At 42.3% G+C, this 21,411-nt stretch overlaps 3 protein-coding genes across 3 annotated transcripts in view; all 3 read right to left on the bottom strand.

Annotated features, from left to right (window-relative positions):
* Positions 1–11,978, bottom strand: part of cpamd8 (C3 and PZP like alpha-2-macroglobulin domain containing 8) — a 38,907-nt gene extending 26,929 nt beyond the window's left edge. The window contains exons 1-19 of the mRNA XM_031864058.1: positions 11,402–11,978; positions 8,952–9,103; positions 8,410–8,432; positions 7,633–7,798; positions 7,174–7,226; positions 6,555–6,572; positions 5,998–6,052; positions 5,618–5,731; positions 5,204–5,288; positions 4,926–5,034; positions 4,479–4,706; positions 4,141–4,311; positions 3,924–4,052; positions 3,561–3,759; positions 3,017–3,201; positions 1,319–1,468; positions 1,034–1,195; positions 779–921; positions 78–140 (exon numbers count right to left, since the gene is read on the bottom strand). Of these exons, the coding sequence (XP_031719918.1) occupies positions 78–140; positions 779–921; positions 1,034–1,195; positions 1,319–1,468; positions 3,017–3,201; positions 3,561–3,759; positions 3,924–4,052; positions 4,141–4,311; positions 4,479–4,706; positions 4,926–5,034; positions 5,204–5,288; positions 5,618–5,731; positions 5,998–6,052; positions 6,555–6,572; positions 7,174–7,226; positions 7,633–7,798; positions 8,410–8,432; positions 8,952–9,103; positions 11,402–11,487 (2,291 nt within the window). The 5' untranslated portion in view covers positions 11,488–11,978. The remainder of the gene's footprint in view (positions 1–77; positions 141–778; positions 922–1,033; positions 1,196–1,318; positions 1,469–3,016; positions 3,202–3,560; positions 3,760–3,923; positions 4,053–4,140; positions 4,312–4,478; positions 4,707–4,925; positions 5,035–5,203; positions 5,289–5,617; positions 5,732–5,997; positions 6,053–6,554; positions 6,573–7,173; positions 7,227–7,632; positions 7,799–8,409; positions 8,433–8,951; positions 9,104–11,401) is intronic.
* A 415-nt stretch (positions 11,979–12,393) lies between these two features.
* On the bottom strand, positions 12,394–15,500 carry sac3d1 (SAC3 domain containing 1). The gene is made up of 4 exons (XM_031863856.1): positions 15,389–15,500; positions 14,301–14,727; positions 13,700–13,982; positions 12,394–13,369 (listed from the first exon to the last, which is right to left on the bottom strand). The coding sequence occupies exons 1-4, from the start codon at positions 15,415–15,417 to the stop codon at positions 12,903–12,905; spliced, it is 1,206 nt and encodes a 401-aa protein (XP_031719716.1). The 5' UTR covers positions 15,418–15,500; the 3' UTR covers positions 12,394–12,902.
* Positions 15,501–15,850: 350 nt separating this feature from the next.
* haus8 (HAUS augmin like complex subunit 8) lies at positions 15,851–20,491 on the bottom strand. The gene is made up of 10 exons (XM_031863857.1): positions 20,412–20,491; positions 19,941–20,005; positions 19,281–19,348; positions 18,977–19,097; positions 18,524–18,628; positions 18,330–18,433; positions 17,991–18,149; positions 17,602–17,743; positions 16,653–16,794; positions 15,851–16,209 (listed from the first exon to the last, which is right to left on the bottom strand). Exons 1-10 carry the CDS (start codon positions 20,474–20,476, stop codon positions 16,083–16,085), a joined length of 1,098 nt encoding a protein of 365 aa, XP_031719717.1. The 5' UTR covers positions 20,477–20,491; the 3' UTR covers positions 15,851–16,082.
* Positions 20,492–21,411: the final 920 nt, after the last annotated feature.

The raw sequence follows: 21,411 nt of genomic DNA on the forward strand, positions 1-21,411 counted from the left end.
ACACACACACACACACACACACACACACACACACACACACACACACAAGTGAAATATTTATACAAAGATTTAAATACCTGACGTTGAGGCAGTGCCACACCCAAGTCTCTGGGAAAAATGTGCGCCTACGCTTCTCTGCTCTGCAACCAAAACACAAGCTGACATCAGTAAAAGGTTTCAGCTGCTCACAATAAAACAACACCATAATTGGAAAATGTATTGTTCTGCATTCCGCTCTGACAATCTGTGAGTCACGTCATGTGTTTAATGTTCATCACCAGAGTGATGAGTATTCGTGGCACAAAGGAATGCAGACCTAAAATATGGACACACCAACAGAACTAATTTCTTTTGTCATGTTTTTCTTTTTCTTCTTTCATTACTCATGTTGGAGACCTTATTCATCCCAGGCACGGCAAATACTGGAAAGTGTACAACTAGAATATAATTCTAAGAGGCATTAAGTAATTATTACTCTCTCGTGGGTTTGCTTTCAAATGAATTGTTTTCAGAAAAAGTACATGCTTTAGCAACTGTGTGTGGTCCAGTCAGAGATCACAGTAAATTTTCATCACTAACTTGTTTTCCTCCATCCGGCATTAAGGAGTGGAATAAGTAACTCAAATACAAGGACCCTTAGTGGTGAGAGAGGCCACCCCAACAGAGAGAAGCGGAGAAAGGCTCTGGGTTTTATCTATTAAATAAGGTTTTTCAGTCAGGAAAACAACTTTAAGAGGCACACAGACGGCCTTTGACTTCTCTGAAGCAGGTCATTTACCTGGTTGTGGGTCGAGAGTGCATGGCAGCCACTAAGGTGGAGGTGTGCGGCTGGAAGGCGGGAACGGCCTCGTCTGTGTACATGCCTCCGCTCTGCCGGTGGTTTAAACTCACCATATCTGTCATCACAACCAGCCCCGTTTCCTGTGTTAAACATAGAGAGAGAAAAAAAACACACAAACACACAATGATTACTATTTCTTTTTTTATACCTGTACCATCTCTGTGGGCTCTTTAACTAAGTGTGTGTTCTCACTGAGAAAGCAAAGCGTGCGTCCTTGGTGATGTCCCAGTGCCACGGGAACACAGAGGAGCGCCTGCGCCTCTTTGATGACAGCCCAGGCCACCAGAAGTGTCCGTCATCTTTGGGAATGCCGAAGGCATCCGAAACGTCAAAATCTGCCAGCTCTTTAAACACCTGCCCAGAGGAAACGCATTCATTTACTTGTTTTAAGAAAAACAACAGGTAAGATTTTGTAAAAGATTCAGTCACATTTTAAGGTGGACAGAATGAAGATATCACTGTAAACTTAGAACTGACCTTATCTGGACTGAGCTGGAAGTCAGGCTTTAATAGATAAAGGCTCTTATCCACAGTGGCCACACACACACAGGAGCCTTTTTCTCCGCGGACGCGCAGGGTCACAGGGTCTCCTGGCATCGACTCATTAGCTGACAGAGAAACAGACACCTGCAAACCGACCAACACAATTCAACTATAACACGACTATGGACCAGCAAGCATTTATACAACCAGTTATTTAGACCAAACTATTGTGTATTAAACCTCAAACGATAGTTGGCAGAAGGGATGCAACTAACAATTATTTTAGTTATTGATTCACCTGCTGATACATTGTTAGGTTCATTGATTCATTAATCATTGAATCTATAACATGTCAAACATTTTCGGAAACAAATCCTCACATTTGAAAAGTTTATTTTCCAATTACTGAACTGACTAAATGTTCCAGCACTAGACGGCAGTGTTGCCTGATAGTTCTTAAGTAGCAATGTTTTGGTATCATATTCAGTCAACGAACATAAATCCTTTAGTGTTGAATCGTAAGATGTGGTGGGAAACATGAGGACAGAGAGTGGAAAACTACAGACTTTGAAAGAGGGAGGGATGGCGAGAGTCGGCCATAAACTTTCACACTTCAAAAACTATTTTTCAGCAGCGCGCAGTCACAAATTAGCCCCGTTAATCGGTTCCGCTGCCCTCCTTTCACCACTCTCATCCTCTGCTGTCACGACCCCACTCATCTGCCTGCGGTCTGCGTGGCCTCTGTCTCATCATGCCCTCACAAACCCCCCCTCCTCCGGCACACACACACACACACACACACACACACACACACACACACACACACGAAGTGTTGTAATGGCATACCAGGGAGCTGTAAATACTTCAGGGAGTTAACTCCACCTAATGCAGGCAGGAACTGGGGAGCTCTCCCAGGCCAACACAGCTGTTTGTTTACAGACATTACACTGTGGACAGAGCTGGTGCATGGATACTTGGCCTCAGCTCCAAAATATATATCCTGACTTTTCCATGTTTTTATGAATTATTAATAAAGATATTTTTATGATACCTTAGACATATCCAACATCAACGTTTGGGCAACTAACTTACCCTCATTAATTTATTAATGTGTGATAATTTTACAAGGTTACAAGGTTTATTATGTGTTATTGTACGACAGGGTTGCACAACGGAATTTAGACTGTAGTCCCAATTTGCTACAAAGGAAAGAAAACAAAAGTCAGAGGAAAGAAGCTGTTTTGAAGTCTGGTGGTTCAGCAGCAGATACTTCTGGATCTTTTTCCAGACAACAGCAGGGTGAACAGGCTTTTTCTGGGGTGAGTATTGTCTTTAAATAATAAAGGGTATTACAGATAAAATGGTTTTCTTGGGATACTTAAAGCCTTTCTGTGTGTAGGCCACCTTGGAAAAACAAAATATGTTCAGCTTAAAGCTTATTTTTAAATGCCAACATTGTCATGCTCCTTCCCTGCTTGGTTAATTTGTTTTACTAGAGGTACTAAGTCATGGCTGAAAAGGAACCAAAATTGTTCTCAATCTAATACCTAGACACACGTACCTGTATTTTGTATCTTGTGTATGTTTTTGTTGATACATTTTCTTTTCTTTTTCTTTGAAATGAAAGCCTCGTGTGGAATGGGTAGGGGAAAGCAGGGAAGCCTTACAGTATTTTTTCAAGATAATGCAAACCTGGTTCTCAAAATCGGGCTGGATAGGGATTTGCAGACTGTCCGTTACGCCTTCGCCGTTTTCCCTCACGTAGTAGACCAGCAGACGGCTGAGTGGTGCCATGCTGTGGCTAACAGGAAAACGCAGAAACGACAAGCAGCTGTCCATCTCGGCCTGGGAGGAGGAGGAGGAGGAGCCAGCAACACCTGGCATCGTGACAGCAAAGGGGGGGGGGGGGGGGTGTGAGAAACAGTATTCATAAAGACTAGGTATTCTGATGTTAAAGACATCTTTGATAAAGATGCTGGGACACTCAATCACACTCGATCAACAAGGACAGACAGGAGAATCACAGGGAATAGGTTGGGGCCTGTGTGATGCTTACATAAGGTGCTGAGCTGCTATTATAATGAAACTACTAAAAGAAACCTCTTAAGGCTTAATGCTCAGACATTTTAACTCCTAGCACATGCTGCTGAGAGTAGAAAGAAAACAGGCCTCCTAAAAGGTTTTTCTGAACATCTTAAATCCATCAAAATCCAGGGGATAAAAAAAACACACTTACCAGAGGCAGAAGGAGGCAGCTGGGTGGTGTGAATGTTCTTGTCAAAGGTAACTGTCGCCCTTTTTCCCCGGTGCGAGGCTGTCAGGTTGGCCGGTTGTTGGCCCGATAGGACGATGTTCCCCCTCGATGCCACCTCGTAGTGTAGCGTGAAGTTACAGGGACAGGTGGATTTGAATGCAACTTCTGCTTCTTGGCCGACCTATACGCACGCGGAGAGACGCAAAATACGCTGACATCACTAAGTTACTGATGACACTGTGGCAGCATGACGTAGTGTATTATCTTTTGATAAAAATGGTCTGAAACAACTGATGCTGAAGACGACATTCGCAGAGGAATTTAGGACAAGAAGGCAGCACTGACCTTGAGTGGAGCACTGGGGCTCTGAATCTGGATGTGACACCTGCTGGGAGAGTACCAGCTACTGATAGACAGGTAGCTGGGCAGGTACTGGTCTCCTACTGTCTTGTCGTCAATGGATGTCACCTTGGTCTATGCCAAACAAGAAATAAAAAGTTTCTGCTTACAATTACCATCTCTTTTCCCCCTGTTTATATTCCCTAACCCTACTGCTACTGACCTCTAGCCAGACATACTGGGCAGCGGTAGGGATGGAGGGGATCTCAAAGGTGGCCTGGCCGTGCTTGGAGATCAGCTCGCTGGTGTAGACATTGTCCTTGGGGGTCAGCTCTGCTTTGACGCGCACCCTCACCCCATCAGCTGGGCTCCCATCAGGGTACGTCACCTCAATCTACAGGGAGAGAATTAACAAACAGTAGGTGGGAAAATACAAAAAGCAGACAACAGGGTACATAATAACCAGCCTAATTGATCTATAGTCACCAGGTGGCAGACATTAAAGCTGGTTACGAACAGTATGCGGTGTTACATGCAGGGGTTGTGTCTCTACAGTCTCACCTTCCCTTTGTAAGGCAGACCAGGCTTGAACTGTTTGCGCGTGTCCTTTGAGTACTTGATGTCGATGAGCTGTTTATGGACGGGCGTCGAATCGTCAAAAGTGGTTTGCCTGCTCCCATCTATGCTGCTCACTGACGCCCAAATGCTCACGGTGCCCCTGAAGTGATCGGCTACATCCAAGGGCATCATGTCTTTGACACACAGGCTGAAGTTAGCGGAGCCTTTGATCTGAGAACAGGAGAGGAACATAATTCTAGTGCCAGAGCTCGAATCGCACAGAATAACAATTATGTTCAATGTATGTATGATAATAATATTGACTAAATTCAGCCCTAAATAACACAATCAAGTTTTAATACCAGCCTTTAATTTGCTATCACATTCTCAAACAGGAGCAATAACACGCAGAATCAGGATATCTGTTGACCAGGAAGTAAATAAACTGACCTCCATGCTTTTAATCACAGGATGGCCCATCTCATGGCGGTAGTAGCCCACTCCATTCACGGTCATATTCACTGTCAACTTCCCTATCACTGGTTTCCCAAAGGTGTACCTGTACAACATTGACACGTCAGAACTCTACATCTACGAGGCAGCCATGGTCAGTGAATCCAGAATCAATTAAAAGAACATGATGAATGTACTAAAGCAGAGCTACGTGTACCAACAGAAGGAAAGACGAGGGTTCACTTTTGTTTGATATATCATTTTCAGTGACTTACTTGGCCCTGACAGTAGCTTGCTCGCATGAGCTCAGATCACGAATGTAGCGTGGTGGATCGATCACCAACTCAAACTTGGGCATCACTGTGAAGGAGGAGACATAATATTACTTCAGTTACATGATTGTAATTTTCGTTGTATAATGTCTCGTACTCTCTATAAGTGTCTTTCTGCATAAAACGACACTCCTTGCAGTGTTTTCTTCTTGTCTCTAAAGATGTTTATCAGAATCATGTGAAGTTTGCTTCCTTTTTTCTGAAACACTCAATGGACCTTTTAAAGTAACTTTTTAAAAATACACTGAACATGAAGTATCACTACTAGAAATAAAAACACAAGAAAGAACAACAGGACAATTTATTCTACAAAGAACTATTAACTGTTGTGCTTCTCTTGTACGTGAAGGGTCTCACCATACTTCTGCACTTCAAACGACTTGTTATAGGTGTGGCCCTGCACCTCCACAAAGATAAACCACTCCCCAAACACAGGCTGGTCAGACAGAGGGAAACTCATGTTCACGACGCCTATAGGACACAGAAATGTAGTTAACACCTTCAATGCCTGTATGATGGACAGTGATCAACCATACCCGTACCACCGTATACACCCCTGATACGTTTTATCACCCTCTTTTTTAATACTGAAATAAAATGAGCAGTCCTAAAATGACATGTCAAATATATGTATTATCACTTCAGTGACAATATTACCAACAGAAACACTGTGATGAAATTTGAATCTATATGCTGCACAATGAAAGTGCAAAGACATTAGAGAAGACGTGGCTCACCACAACAGATGGATTTTAGACTTTTCCACTGGACCATCCTAGATCCTCTTGGATCCTGTCAAATTAAAAGTGTGAAGATGAATCATTTCACATTTAAGTCCTTGAACTGAACTTGACCCAGAGACCTGGCTACTGTCAAAATACTTTCACAACTTTTCCTCCGGTTATACATAGGCTGCAGGTAAAAGAGCAGGAAAAAACTAAACAAAAATCCAAGCGCTAGCTATGAGTAATGCATGAGCTTCCCTAAGCTTCTTATGTAGCAGCAGCTTGTTATTTGCTCTACAAAAAAAAGTTCTGGGAAGACAGACAATAAATGAGTAAGGCCAGCAAGTGTGAGACAGGGAGACAGTGCGTGTGGGGTTGTGGGGGGGGACTGATAAAGACAAAACCAAGAGACGAGAAGAGATTCCTTTCATGTTGTTTATCCTTGTACAGTTCCAAAGAGCACCCTGTTATCTAGGTGAGCTGCCCTGACTCCTGCTCTGTAATCTCCGACCAGGCTGGGAATTAAAATTGCCACTGTCCCTTGGGTGGTCCCGCCAGCCTCCACTCACCAAAACATACGCCTCAATCTGCAAAAAATTTAAAAAAACAGAGAGGAAAGATAAGACATTATGAATAAGATACAAACCGTTAAGCCTCGGGAGGATCCTACGCCCAACGCTTCTCCCCACTCATTCCTTATCCAACAATCATCCATCTGTGAAAGTGAGTATTGCCCCGTACCAGCAGCGGGCCTTTAGAGCTGCAAACATCAATAAACCGTCTGTCTGCACAGTTGCACAGTATATTTGGAGCCATTGCTAACATTCCAAGAGAAATGGCTCCTGTAAACAGGTAACTGTACATTTCACTGCACAGACCAGGTTTCTCCTCTTAACTCCACCAATTAGAGATGGAAAAGTATGTTTGTGCTAAAATAACGTGTTGTCATATTGCTGAGGTGATATGGTAAAAGAGGAGAGTGTGTCAGTTGTATAACGTAAACACGGATCTGGAGATTGAGAATTTGTATTTTTTGCAATACAGATTTCGCCACACATCTTGTTGATTTTCACTTAAGACTCAGTCCTTTATGGCTTATTTGCCTGGTGTCAAAGAGTGGTGTGTAATGTTTGCAATGTTTTTAGGTGCAACTTTATTTCCTTCAACGTGACATCTACTTTGAATTACCTTGTCATTTACTGGCCTCAGATCAGGGGTGACCGTGTAGACATTGATGAACACTGAAGGCAGAAAAAGAAACAGAATATTGTAAAATGCAGCAGGTTTGCACCCTTTAAACATGCATTGTGAACATTTACTAGTATTTCTGTTCGGATCAATGAATCTGTGGGCCGTCACGGATCAAATTATAAAACCTTGTTGCTTGACAGAATTGATTAAATTGACCGTCTGAATTAATGTGATGGATTAAAATGCTACATCCCAATCTAAAGACACCATACTACCTATCAGGATCACCATCGCTGTTCTTCAGTTTGAACCCAGCATCAACATGACGGCATCTTGTGGCTGATTTTCATTAATCAAGTTTGATTCCGTGAGAAAAAACCCTAAAAATGAGCCTCAATGCTCTGCATTTCTGTGCAGTGATTAACTGATTAACTACCAGGTGCACTATGAGGGAACCTTTATGTTTGGGTTTGTAGACGGGCTTGTCGGTCTGGATGAAGACGGCCGTGCCCTTGCTCTCCACCGTGACGGTGGTGTAGTTGTGGAAGATGTAGCCTCCCTCGGTGAGGTGACGGTTCCCCCATACCTTCAGATGGGCCTGGCCTCTTAGCCCAGAGGGAACCTGGTGGCACACACACACACACACACACACACACAGGGACGGATTTACCAAAAGTAAATGAGGTCAGTGGCGGAAGGATTGAAATGTTTACTGTAAGCTGCACAGTTCACCTTGATTCAACATTTTTGATACATTTCTATGGAACCAAAGCCACCGCATAACAAAAGAACTACATTCAAACACCGGAGGACGATGCCAAGCTGAACCAGAGCACCCTGCTCATGACTGTATTTCACGAGAATGAGGGTGGAGGTTACAGGGTGGGGAGAGACAGAGGGGAAGAATCGAGTTGTGTATACTAGATTGATCTATTCCAGCCTTTGGGGGCGGCGGACCATACATGCACGTCAACAGCTGGTGCATATTATATTGAGGCTGTTACCTTATTCCCAATGAATGAGCGGAGACAGATGTTGCATTACAAATAACGTTAGTGTTGATTTGCATGTTGCCTGAAGAATGTGCACACAACGGACAAGGGGGCTCTCACTACTGTGCAGCTGTCACAGCTAAACAGCGCCGCGCATTCTACACATCTCTGGAAGGCAGCGTGCATATCAACGTGGGACTCTGCTGAGGAAACAACTTGAGTAGAACATAGTTAGACTCACCTTTAGCTTGATGGTGCCTTTATCTGGAATAGAGACAACGAGATATTTTAATGTAAGATATTTTCTTTTTTTTGTGAGAGCATTTTCATATACTTTTGTCTCAGTTCTCTGAAATCTGTACAAACATCTGTATGATTGACATCCAGTTAGCTGTGAGCGCTACTAGACTGGGAATCCAGCTGCAGCCTGTCTCAATGCCACTCTGAGGTAGAGCAAGCACCCTCTATCAATGGCGCTGTCAAACTAATTGCACACTTTATACACAGAGTGGCCGGTGGGATAGGCTGAACTGATGTCTCCAGTCAAAGACAATGTATATGACAACCATAGCTGGTCAGGAGCACACAGCGAGGGCAGAGGTCGATCAGGCTCACGTCGGGCACGTTCTTCAAATCGACGTGTGCGCCTGTGTGATCTCTACATCCTTTGAGTAAACCACACAAAGGGGGGGGGGGGGGCGTCTCATAGCTCAACTTGTTAGTGCAGGTTCTCCCTCTAAAAGTCATGCGTTGTGCCGGGGTAACCTTAGCTTTTGTTCTCACCGAGCACCGAGACGTGGCTGTGGGTGACCGTCTGTCCCTTCACCGTCAGCTGCACCTGGACGCGCGTTTCTGCTTTGGCGTTGAAGATGGTTATGCTCACGCTCTCCTCTACACCCGCTCGAAACACCAAGGGTGCGGCGACCAAATAACCCCTGTGAGAAGAGCAAGGTGGAGAAGGCGGGGGGCAGCAAGGGGATAGAGAGAGGTGAGATGGAAGGAGAGCAGGAAAAGTAAAGGTGGCAAAACAGAGGGAGAGAGAGAACAAAGAGACATGAGGAGGACATACATGTATATGCTAAATATGAACACATATGAATTGCATCAGTGCTCCACTTTTAGGCGCGTTCAGACACTGATACCATTTAAGTGAGTTTAAGTGAATGTTTTTCGAGTGTTATCTTTCAAGACGATACACAGGTAAACGAGGAATAAATTCACATTTCCGTCTCGCTTCCTCCCTGACCCGCACACACGGCCACGTGCACGCGTACGCAACAAAACACACTTACAAACAGGGACATTCCGATTGGATTTGTGCAGCGAGATCAGGTTTAATTGCAATGGTTACCAGGGACACGGTACCTGTCGGCCAATGAGCTTCCTGCCCTGGTTTTCTCTTTGGGTGGTCTGGCACCTCTTGACAGAACCTTGGCGTCTGTTTTGAAAAATAACGACTGAGATTCCACACAGTCACTCTGACACTTAATTGAGGGAAGGAGCCTGTCACCGAGGTCACAGAGCAAAGGTCATTCTTTGATGCTTATCAACGGGGGGGAAAAAAGGCCAATTTAAGTTTTATTTGGATGAAGGAATATGCCATCTGGTGCTGAGGGACTACGTCTTTCAGGTAGCAAAGACAGAATAATAATACTATTTATTTGTAAGGTGCTTTTTCTAGACCCAAAGCGCCAGCTTCAGGGACTCTTGTACGCATGGTCCTATAAACTAAATCAGTAGTGAGGCCTGTTAGGGGTTATCTTAGGGGCATGAGGAGCAGTTTAAGGATAACTTACGAAATGCAGTTGTAGCTCATTTGCTACACAAGAAAAACATGATAAAACAAACTGATGTGTTGGAGTATCCAAACCTGATTTGATAAAAAAAGAACACCCAGTCCCAAATTAGTTATGCCATCCACATGCGGCAGATATGTACCTGAAACAATACAAGCCTGAATATTCCCTTGTTTGTTTCAGCCCCTGACCAAGTCAATCCAACTCTTATTTTTTAAGGCAAATAGGCCAAATCACCCCCTGAAAAACTTTACTGAAGATCACACAAATTAGGAATGAGCAAAGCCTTGAGCGCAAACCCAATTGCATGCCTGAGAGAAGGATCAGGTGGTTGGCATTACAGCACTACAGCATTACAGCCGGAGGCAACTGCAGTTCCTGAGAGAGAAAGTCATGAGAAAATCCCCCTGGAAAACAAGGCTTCGGGAGAAGGAAGATAATACGAGGAAATTGACTCTGCGCGTTTGATCTACAGTGAGTTTAACCAGCTCTCGGATGAGCCCGGATCAGGTGCTGGAGACCATGCTTATTTCAGTCACATGGCTCCATGTACTCAACTTCTCATTGTTTTTGCCCAACTTCTGTCCTCAGCTGGTCAGTGCCTGAGAAGGATTTGTGCTCTTTTGTAGGTGAAGTCTTGAAAACAGCCAGTTCTTTTTTTTTTAGTTCAGTCACATGGTTTTATGCTCTTTCGCCTTTTTGCCCAAATTTCACCCTCAGTTGAGCTGTTTTACTTGACGATTTAAGCTCTCCTTTGCAAATCACGCCTGCATTTGTCAGTATTTTCTGTTAACTCATAGAGCTGCACTCAATCCCCCCCCCTCCCACCCTGGAAGAATTGTTTACAACTCCTTCCCTTTAACACAAATCTCAAGGTTTGAATTAAGCTCCCGAGCAGCTGACAGCAGCCTCACTGACGACATCAAAGAGACAAAAGTCATTTATGAACTGAATAACATAAGCTACTGTCAAACATGTGAATTTAAATGTTTGGAAATATTTCATGTGGCACGAGGAAACTGCATATATTCCAGCCATCACAATACAATAAGCAGAGTAGGCCAACTTTCTTTGCATCACTTAGTGTAACTGCTGACAGGTCCAATAATACAGCAGTGAATGAACAACAAACAAACATGAATGGCAAGGTGCTGCGATAATACAATGTTATCATCAGAAATTACAATATATCCTCAAATATAACATATTCAAATCTCACAGATTAGGACGGTGATTATTACAATTTAGTGATCAAAATGTTTGCTGCACATATTTTAATGAAAATTGCTAATGTTGCTGTGACCACACACACTTTTCCCATTTGATGTAAAATGTTGAAGCTGAATTTAAAGTTGTGCATATTACAATTCCCGGTTGAGAGCATCGGGAATGCTCGTAGAGAGCTTAAAGACATCGCATGCAACGCGGGCTACTTACTGTCTTTCTTGTGCAGAACTTCTGCTCACGTTGCAGATGAACAAAGTCCATGAGAGACTCAAAGCTGTCAAAGACACCCGCAACATGTTGGCCTCAGTTAACGGAGACTTGCCGGATATCGGCTCCCCCCTCTGAAGGACTTCGAGGGTCCTACGACTCCAAGTTAAAGGAAATTTAACAGTCTGTGTCTGCAGCTCCCTCTCGATCCGTCTTTCTAGCCATCGAGGTCGGCTGGCATGGTAGGCGTGCAGGAGCTTCGTCCGGAACCAAAGATCAACTTTTTTTTGTAATCATCCCACTTCACCGAATCCAGTTCCAAGCAAATCTTTTTTTTTTTTTTTTTTTTCTTCCTCTTAGAGCCCCGAGAACACGGACAGTCCTCTCCCATGTGCATTCACCCGCCCCGGTTCCGTTCTCTCATATTTCAGCATTACAAATTGGAAGCGTCCTCCCACTTCAGGGAGCACAAATGTCACTCTAAAGCAATGTTTGACATGTAAAAATCCGTGCAACTATTGCTTCCCGAGTGATCTCTAGTAAGTCGGTGGGGTTTTTTTTTTTCCTGCTCCTCCAGCAGTCAGTCAGTCAGGAGACGTCCGGCTGCGCTTCATTCACCTCAATACCTCCTCTCACTTGTGAGCCGCGGCAGCATGACTAACCCCAGTGTGAGGCGTGGAGCCGCTGCTCAAACCACCATAAATTACCTGCACAGTTCACATACTTCTGCTGCAGCTGACAACTCAGAAGATTTACCAGCTACAAATAGCTTCCTTTGCGCTGGAAAACATCAGGATGCTGCCAAAGTGGAAAACAATAAGGAAAAACACAAAATGATCTTTTTGTTAGAAAGATTACCAAAATGTTAAGTCAATTCTTTTTTTTAATGCTGGTTTAAATACGTTGGTGCACTCTACAGATATCTGCTGCCCTCAGGTGGTAAAAGGGCTTATATGCAGTTAAGTCTCACCAAGTGTAAATGAAGGACCAAGGCATTTCTTTTACGCAACACATTTATTTAAATGTTTGAGGTACTTTATTGATGAGAACAAATGAACAATGTCAAACTGTAGTTTTTCAGAAAACTTCTGAAATGCTTAACCAAAAAAATACAATATGGCATGAACACAATATTAAAACAACATAACCAGTAACATTATAAAAGTAAATTCACATCTTTAAGTAAATCAGGCACCAAGTGCATGATCAGGATGAAGAAGCCGCTTCAGAACCAAGAGGGAGCGTTTCTTTTCCGAGTTCAGCTTCAGGTGGAGCGTGGCCAATGAGCTCAACAAAAGCCCTGACCCTAATGTTGAACATGTGTCCTCGAAAGAAGCTCCAAGGCTCAAATCCAATAACAGGAGCAGAAAGATGAAAACACTGCTGAAGTATCCTGACTAGATTTTAAATCCCTGCCAGTGGCACCGATCACCCTGTGGACGGACAGCAGTAAAGAGACAATTTATTCTACATGTAGTGACGATTTACTCTTTTTGTATTTGTCTCAAGCACAATCGTGAATGATGTTCCCAACACTGAGGTCTCTCTGTTTCTCTGCCACTACGTTGTGATACAGTCTGCAGTGCAGTTTCCCTTGTTCGGGCTCAGTGAAAGCAGCCTTGGAGAAAACTAATTGGTCGTCCTGGTTCACCACCACTCCATACGCCCGACAGAGTCGGGCCGCGAGCGCCTCGTCTAGAGATAAGAGCCCAGCCAGTCCGTCCAGAGGGAAGCGGCAGTTGCGGCTGCTGTATCCGTGGCTGTATATTAGCAGCAGGTCTCGGCCGCATGACACCAAGTGTCGGTGCAGAGCGCAGCTCTGCAGGAAATTCAACCTCCGAGCCAATCGGAGCAGCCGTACGGGATTTCGCTCCAGAAAAGCTCTGTTGATGGAAAGAGCGAGCGCGATGGCAGGAGAGCTGCGGAGCTGCTCGGGGAGCTCCATGACGTGCTGCGCGGCACGAGCTGAACCTGGGGGGGGGAATAGTAAGCAAGCATGAAGAAATAAAAAACGCAAGATATTTATATTCTTAATCTACTGAGGGGAGCTACGGATAAAATTCTGACTCCAGTACACCTTTGAGTTCGAGGTCAACAAAATCTATTATTGTAGTGTAAAACCCAAAGACTGGGGTTACATTAGCTGCCAATGACAACAGATTCGGAGGACTGCTCAACAGAAAAACTCTTCCATCAGATCTCTGCATCAATAGCCTGCTCATGTAATTTATAGGATGCTTAAAAATGCATGCAAATACAACGCCCAAAAAGGTCAAACCTGTATTAAACACAGTGACATACCCAAGTTGTACAGCAGACCAAGAGCTTGCAACTCTTCCTGGTTGGGATGCGGCCCCGTTCCGGTCGCGTAGCAATCCAACAGCCAGCTCAGATTCTCCTGGAGGTGTGTGTCGTTGATGCGTGGGTCGTAGAGCCGCAGGGGCTCGCCACAAAGCCGATAGGAGGCATAGATAAGGAAACGCACGGCGCGCTCTAAAATGGCCACACAGGTCAAACCCGACACCCTCTGGATGATCATGTCCTGTTTCACGCCACGCAAACGATCAAAGGCGAAGCTGTACATCTGGAAGACGAGTTACATTTATGTTAATATATTTTGCGAAGAGATTTACCCAAGATATTTATGTAAATTCTAGGTCATTTGGTACTCTAAAGAATAAGTTGCTGCTCTGGACATATACTGCATGTTTTAGAGGATGCCTACATGAAGCTGTGCCAACTGTGAGTGTGTGTGTTACAGTAAAGCAAACAGTTTTAACTGCCATCAAAGGTGTGTAGATGACGCCAAAAGTTCCAATTCCCTTAACACATGGTTAAAGTTTCTCTTGACCTAACTAACTGGTAAAAGTCAAAACTGAGTGACTGGGGAAACACTACTTGCCTCCGTCCATGGCCGCAGGTGAGGGGAGGCAGCGATGTCATCAATAAGATAAAACACAGTTTTCAGTAACACTGCAGGTGGACGTAGATCTGTGGGGTTTGTCGAGTCTTTCCCAGCTGCTGGTCTGGAATACTCTTTGACGGCACGCAAGGGGTCTCCCCTGGGCCGCCGGTCTCTTTCCGTGCCCGCTAGCAACTCAAAGCGGTGGAGGCGGTTCTGCAGCTCGCGGTCCCGCAGCTCACGAGCAGGGCACATGGTCTGGCAGGTCCCGCTGGGCACGGTGTCTTTCCCATGATGCTCTCGTCTCTCATCCCTCTCCCCGTCTCTCACCTGTGCTTTGCCTTGGCCTCGCCATTGCTCTTCAGTCCTCTGTCGCCATTCTCCTCCTGCTGCTGCTGGTGGTGCATCCCTCCTCTGAGAGTGAGAGCTGCTCGAGGGGAAACGGGTTGGTTGTTAGCTGAATATGTAGTCTAAATAGGAATCTGATACAATACGCACACACAAGAACGGCTTCTCCTGCGGTGGCACTAGTCGACATCTGACCCACTGACACATAACAGCTGTTTATCTCACTTCTGCTCTGACATTTTTCCGAGTTGATTTCTTTGTGTAACGCAGAACAGATTTAAACTGTAAGATAAAGTGGCCTTTATCTTACAGTATGCAAACTGAGCCTATAGTATCTGTTGCTTCATTACTATAACTCTCTGAAATAGCAAACGTTAGCTTTAATTGTTGTCATCCTAGTTTTATCTGAAATCAGCTTTTGTTTTCTGCTTTTTTGGAAGTTATGCAACAAAGGACACAACAGCAACGTGTTTCTTGATAGTAGCTGGTAAGGCTATAACGGACTGGTAGCTCTAAGATGCTACTGGTAGCTGTACTACGAGGCTGAAGTCTAAAGTTAGGCATTAGCTAGCTACAGCAGTTAGCTAGCCACCAACGACGAAAAAACGCGCCAATTACGTTACTATCGAATAATACGCAAGTTAAACGACGCGAACTGTCATCATAAGTTAGAAAACTTGGCTTTATGTGACATTTGCTATAAAATGCTTGATATGTGAAAAAAAAAAACATGTACTCACATGCGACGAGGCGCTCTCCTGCGGTTCATTGGTCATAGAAAACACCGGTCGTCACTTTCCAGAATCAGCCAATAGAAAGGAGTCACTGTTGTTTTGACTTGACGTCACATCCGGAATAAGACGCACCGTTTTGAAGCAGAGCAGTTTAAAAAAGACGGCTCTGGTTTGAAGTTGAAGGCAGGAGGATTTGAATTAAATTATACAAATCGCATAGTTTTACTATTTTTAAACATTTGTCAAAACAAGTTGTGGTTATATTTAATTCTAAGGCACAAACTAAACAGAAGAAACATTCATATAAGTAAACTCCACACTGCTTCTACGTCAAATTTTTAAATTACTTTGTGATAGTTTTCCGTTATCGAGTGAACACAAATGTAACATGGATTTAAACATTTAACTCTTCTCAGAGAGGCCCATCTGTATCCCTAATAACATGTTTCTCTTTTAAATGCCCATGTTGACTGTTTAATCCATATTTGCATTGGTTCATATTGCATTTATTACAATAAAAGTATTAAGTAGCATCAGTCATTTAGCATTTACAATATATCATAATACAGCTGCAAAGAAATCAGACGGCATACATAAAAACAAGACATAAATGTTACAAATACATGTAAACGGGGGGAAATAATTTGTTGAGGGGTATCCAAAGTGCATGTACTGTGTATCCCATGCTGCGTGGCATCCTTCATTGTTTAGGACAGAAGAGCTGGTGGGTTCTTGCGGTGCCGAGCTGTTCTTCCTCCGTGGCCTGCTGGACATGGATTGTGTGGCGGCAGACCAACGATGACAACTCCAGCAGCTCTGAAAATGTTCTAGGAAGATGGAAAACAACAACAATGTTTGAGCACAAGCGCAAGCTGGCCAGGATGCATTTTTACACATGCAGTTCTTCAGAAGTAAGTAACTGTTTGTTTTCTAGGGCTGTCAAACAGCAGCCCTATTTGCTTCAGCGATACAAATACAAAATGAATCTCTCTTTAAAGAAGACTTTATCACAGTTATGACTAAGCAGTCATAGCATAAAGGGAAACTAGAAAAGTGCACTTAGTAGAGTGCAGATCTCCGCCAGGTGTGTCTGCAGCGTCCATGACCACCACTGCAATAACGTTTGATTGAATGAATGCAACACTCAGACCCACACACAAGAGCGAGCGATCGCATGATTCTCTTGGCGTAGATAATAATTAATGAAAACGTTGACAAATAGCTGATCATGTATTCACAGCACCACCAGGTTCTCTGTATATGTGCCTACCCTGACAGCTGCTGACTGATGGCCTTTGATGTCGTTTTCATGTCCTTAAGGCACTCTAGAGATGTGCTGTTGTCCTTATGATCTCCCTCTGTGCACTCCATCAGCAACGCCTCACTCTCCTTCAGACAAGCCCCAGCTTTATCTGAAATGAGCAGATACAAAGTGGATATGATTATAACAACATCTATCATAGGTTCCTGCAAAATACATATAACGCACATGTCATTTGGGGTACAGGCGCACACATAGAAACTGATTTAAAAGATCTACATTGTTAAAAATTTTAATTTCTTTTATGAGGACTCTTACTTTGATCACCAAGTAACTACAACACACAAATATCTGCCTAATTCAGAATAATACTGGTTGTTTTACATTTACTGACCATTCCTCATTCAGTTATTCATTCATGTGCAATATTAATCCAATGTATCAACTGTGCAATATAAATAATCTGTGCAATCCAAATATATATATTTTTTTTTTAATGTAATGTTTTTTGCATATTTATTATACCTTTACAGTGCGATTACATATTTATTATACTTTTGATCTTCTTATTTTTTTACTCATGTCTCTTGCACTATCCACTCTGCTGCTGTAATCCTGCAAATGTCCCCGCTGTGGGACTAATAAAGGATTATATTATTTTATCTTATTAGAGATTCCTGTATTTGTTTCGTCTGTGCTCATCTCTTAGGTTTGAAGTGGACAGAACGCAGCTGGAGTCAGGCGATATCAGATAGTTCCCTGAACCAATTAGAATTCACCAAATAAAGAATAAATATCACAATATAGTTTTATATAGTTGGGGACAATCCGATCAAAACATTGAAGCAGATTAGCTGAATTTTTGAGTGTTAAACTAATTAATTTATGTTTAACAGTGTTGTTTTTGCACAACTTTAACTTTTTAATGACTTTTAAACAAAGTAAAAACAACAACAACCTAGGAATTCCTTTCTGTCCCCGTCAATATAGAAATTCTTGACAGGCAGCTCATGTCGCGTGGTGTCCACAGCTGTGGCGAAAGACTTGTAGTTCTTTGTGAATTGCTTGGCAGTTTCCCCCACAGGAGTTAGTGCGGCGATCTGATGGAAAATTACAATATTAGTAAGATGCACTCATCCTATCTTACACACACACACACTTTTTCTTTACATTATAACACACATTTCTAAAAAAAAAAAACATTTTATAAAATATTTACATTACAAAAAAAGGACTTTCATGGTCTTCTTTTATTTAGTTATTTCAACAACATGCATTAACATTTATTGTTTTTAAACACAGACCACATATCATAAGACGTCATTACAAAGGAAGCGATTTCCTTACCTGTAGATCCAGCAGCTCATTCGCTCGCCTGTCCTTCTCCATGAGGAGGTACCGACGTTTCTTCTCCTGGACCTCATTATGCAGCGCCTCCTCTTCCTCCATCTCCTGCATGAGCCTTGCCTCTGCCTCAGCCTCCGCCTTTGCAGTGTTGCTCTCCATCTACAGCAAAGTGATGGAGTCAGATCAATCACAACACGGGACTCGGACTGTTTATTCCCCACAGAACACAGCGGACAATCCACCAAGATTACATTTTATTGTACACCGATTTAACAAAGCAGATGCATTAAAAGCAGTGTTCAGCCTTTCAGATACTCGTATATGTTAAGACTCGCTCACCTTAGCTGTGAGGTAGGCCAGTAGGAATGTTTGCATCTCTATGATCCTCTTATTAGTCTCTGGATTTCTCTCAAGCTCGACTGCATTTTCAAGAATTGCTTTTTCTTAAAGAAAAAATAAAAAAAAGAAAAAAACCTGTTATACGACACATTTGTACAAAACTTCCAGAATTTTAAGACTTTAAATCACTTTACCTTTAATGACTGAAATATCAAAATCTGGTCGAAAGCCGTGTCCATCTGAGAAAGTGGAATGCAGAATACTTTTCCCAAGCAATGAAGTTTCTTGTGACATCATTGCTGGAAGGAAAACAACATGAAAATGCGCACAAGTTATCCATAGTTCTCATTTTGACAAAGTTACAGACTCAATCAGAATTCAGGGGGAATAAGTTGTTAAGAAGATCTTTGCACTGCCGGGTTTCATGTTAGATTGTGAACGATTCTAGTTTAGTCACTTCAAATCTTAAGTACCAACAACAACATTTACACCTAAATATATAAACCCTCTTTAAAGCAGTTTAAGAGATTGGAAGTTAACATCATTGCTCCTCGAACACACTACAACAACCATAGTGAGAAATGTACTCATCTCTCATGAACAAGTGTGCGAGTACACATGCAGTTATCGCCATAGTAATTACTTACGTGTTGCTGGAGGGGCCATTGAGCGTCTTGGTGGAGTGCCGACCCTCGCTTTGACACCACTGGGTTTTGGTGAGGAAGGTCTCAGCGGAACAACAACAGACTCGTTGGTCAGTGAGTTACTCTGTAAATGGTTATAGTGGTGCAATGAGATACAAATGTATAACAGACACAATGTAACAACAGGCAGACACCTGAACCGCATTGACACAACAGAGGCAGAATTTAACTTATGAAAACATCTCTTGTTGGATCACCAAGAGTGAAACGCATTATATGTTATATAAAAAAAATATAATAGTATCACCTTTGAAAGAGATGTCTTCTCAGCAGCCTGCATGTATCGAGACTTGACAATAGTTCCACTTGTTAAAGCTTGATGTTAAGACGTCAACAAAGAAAAAAAAAAGAAGTTGCTGAAGCTTAGTTAAACCTATTTCAACACATCTGTACATCTCTCACATCATTGAAATGATATCAGCTACAAGTTACCCCTAACCTTACCTTCTTGAACTTTGTTCAAGAATACCAACACGCTCGAGAAAAGAAGCCAGTTAAGATGAGCACATTTACAACACAGTTTGTGATATTAAATATTACACAGCTTTGAAGATGACAGCACAAAGCAGTATATAATGTCAGTTTTGGACCATATTGAGTCTATAGGTGGAGCGAGAAGATTTTGTTCCAGAAAAGGGTTTAAGAGGTTTCTATGCAACACTTTTCTGATGTGACAACGTCCCATCAATGGGATGTTATAATCAACATAATTCAAGCTGATTATTAAAGGTAATAATTGTAGAGAAAATTTGGAAAGATTGTTTTAAAACACTGGTAGAGGACTGTATTGTAATTTGTTGGCATACAGTTAACTAACGTTATGTTTAATGTCTGATAAGTGACAGCACTACACTCAAACTAACAATTAGCGTTTATGAATTTAACGTGAACATATACGAATACTTACATTTAACACCTTTCTTCCCAGTTCCGGTGGTGGTGGGTTTACTAGCATTGCTCCCACTTTTCGTGCTGAAAACAAACCAAAAAGGAGTCAAATAAAAAAAATGTAGGAATGACAGCACAAATTGCAAAATAAAAGGTGACTTTATTTTGGAAAACGAGCTAAACCGAAAGCGTTGCTAACAAGTTAGCTTACAGTAGCTACCGATAAGTTATTCACAAGAACATAACGGCTTGTAGGTGTATCTGCTTTCCCAGACTACGTATTAGCTATAAGTCTGGTCCAGCAGTGTGAAAAGATGATGTCTCTGCTAAATAATACAACGTTATAGCGCATTAACTGAAATAGCTTAGCCTGACTGGCTCTTCTCTAACGTTACATTACATCCTCCTAAAATTAAACTGGACACAAATCTGCGAACTACAAGAAACTAAATAAAAAGACAGGAAATAATACGACGAGGACTAACGTTACCTTTTACTGTCGGTGGAGGTACTTTTAAAAGTACTTGGCATTGTTGATGTTCTTCTCGACGCCATAATGTTTTGAAGCAAACCGCCTGTACACCCGTTTATTTTAACCGGTAGAAACAGGAAGCGATACGTTCGTTCCGACCTTCTTTGTGTATTTGTGGCACGTTGAAAAGTTTATGCTCAATTTAGCAATTGCTAAAACACGATTTCTGAAACTACGACCCTCCTTGTCAAGACTCAACACACAAAAACACATACAGAAAATACAAAATATCTTACATCTCCTGCTACACCAAACACTTCATTCAAAATGTAATAAAGTCTTCCAAAATTATACTTTTTATACACCAAATAAATAGCTCTTATCCACATGCCAACTGCACACTGATGTGAATAAGTATAAAACTAGTTTAAATTTGTAGCATGCTGTAAATATAAACTATGAACACAAATACAATGGGAAAACAAACACATTTGTTTATTCTCAATTTTCATATACTCACACAGTATCTGACAAAAAAATAAACTGAAGATGAAACCGGGTGTAGTTAGTTGCAAAAAGTGTGAATTAGAATTTTAAACTTAGTGTAAATCATACAATGTGCTTATGGTTCAGCATACATAGTCAATAGATAGGCTACATTAGTTATAGTTTAAATAATTGAAACTGTATTATACTGTTTATTAATAATCTTGAACCCTCCTCCTCCTCTTCTCTCTCTCTTTCTCTCTCTCTCTCTCTCTCTCTCTGTTATAATCATGCTGCAACCAGCTTCATTCATAAACACCCCATACTGTGGTATTTAATCACTCATAATTATTTGTATAATATCTCAGTTATTATTTCTCTCATTATGGCAGACAGTGGATAGACAGTGAATGGAACAGTGGAACATGGCAGCACCCATGGTGATGTTACTTGGATATGGACTAATTTTCTGATTCACAGCTGGAAGCCCTATATGTTGTTAAAATAATTTGTATATAATACCTCAAACCTG

The sequence above is a fragment of the Anarrhichthys ocellatus genome, unplaced genomic scaffold (assembly GCF_004355925.1).
Source record: "Anarrhichthys ocellatus isolate YVR2014 unplaced genomic scaffold, GSC_Weel_1.0 scaffold30, whole genome shotgun sequence".
Classification (NCBI taxonomy): domain Eukaryota; kingdom Metazoa; phylum Chordata; class Actinopteri; order Perciformes; family Anarhichadidae; genus Anarrhichthys; species Anarrhichthys ocellatus.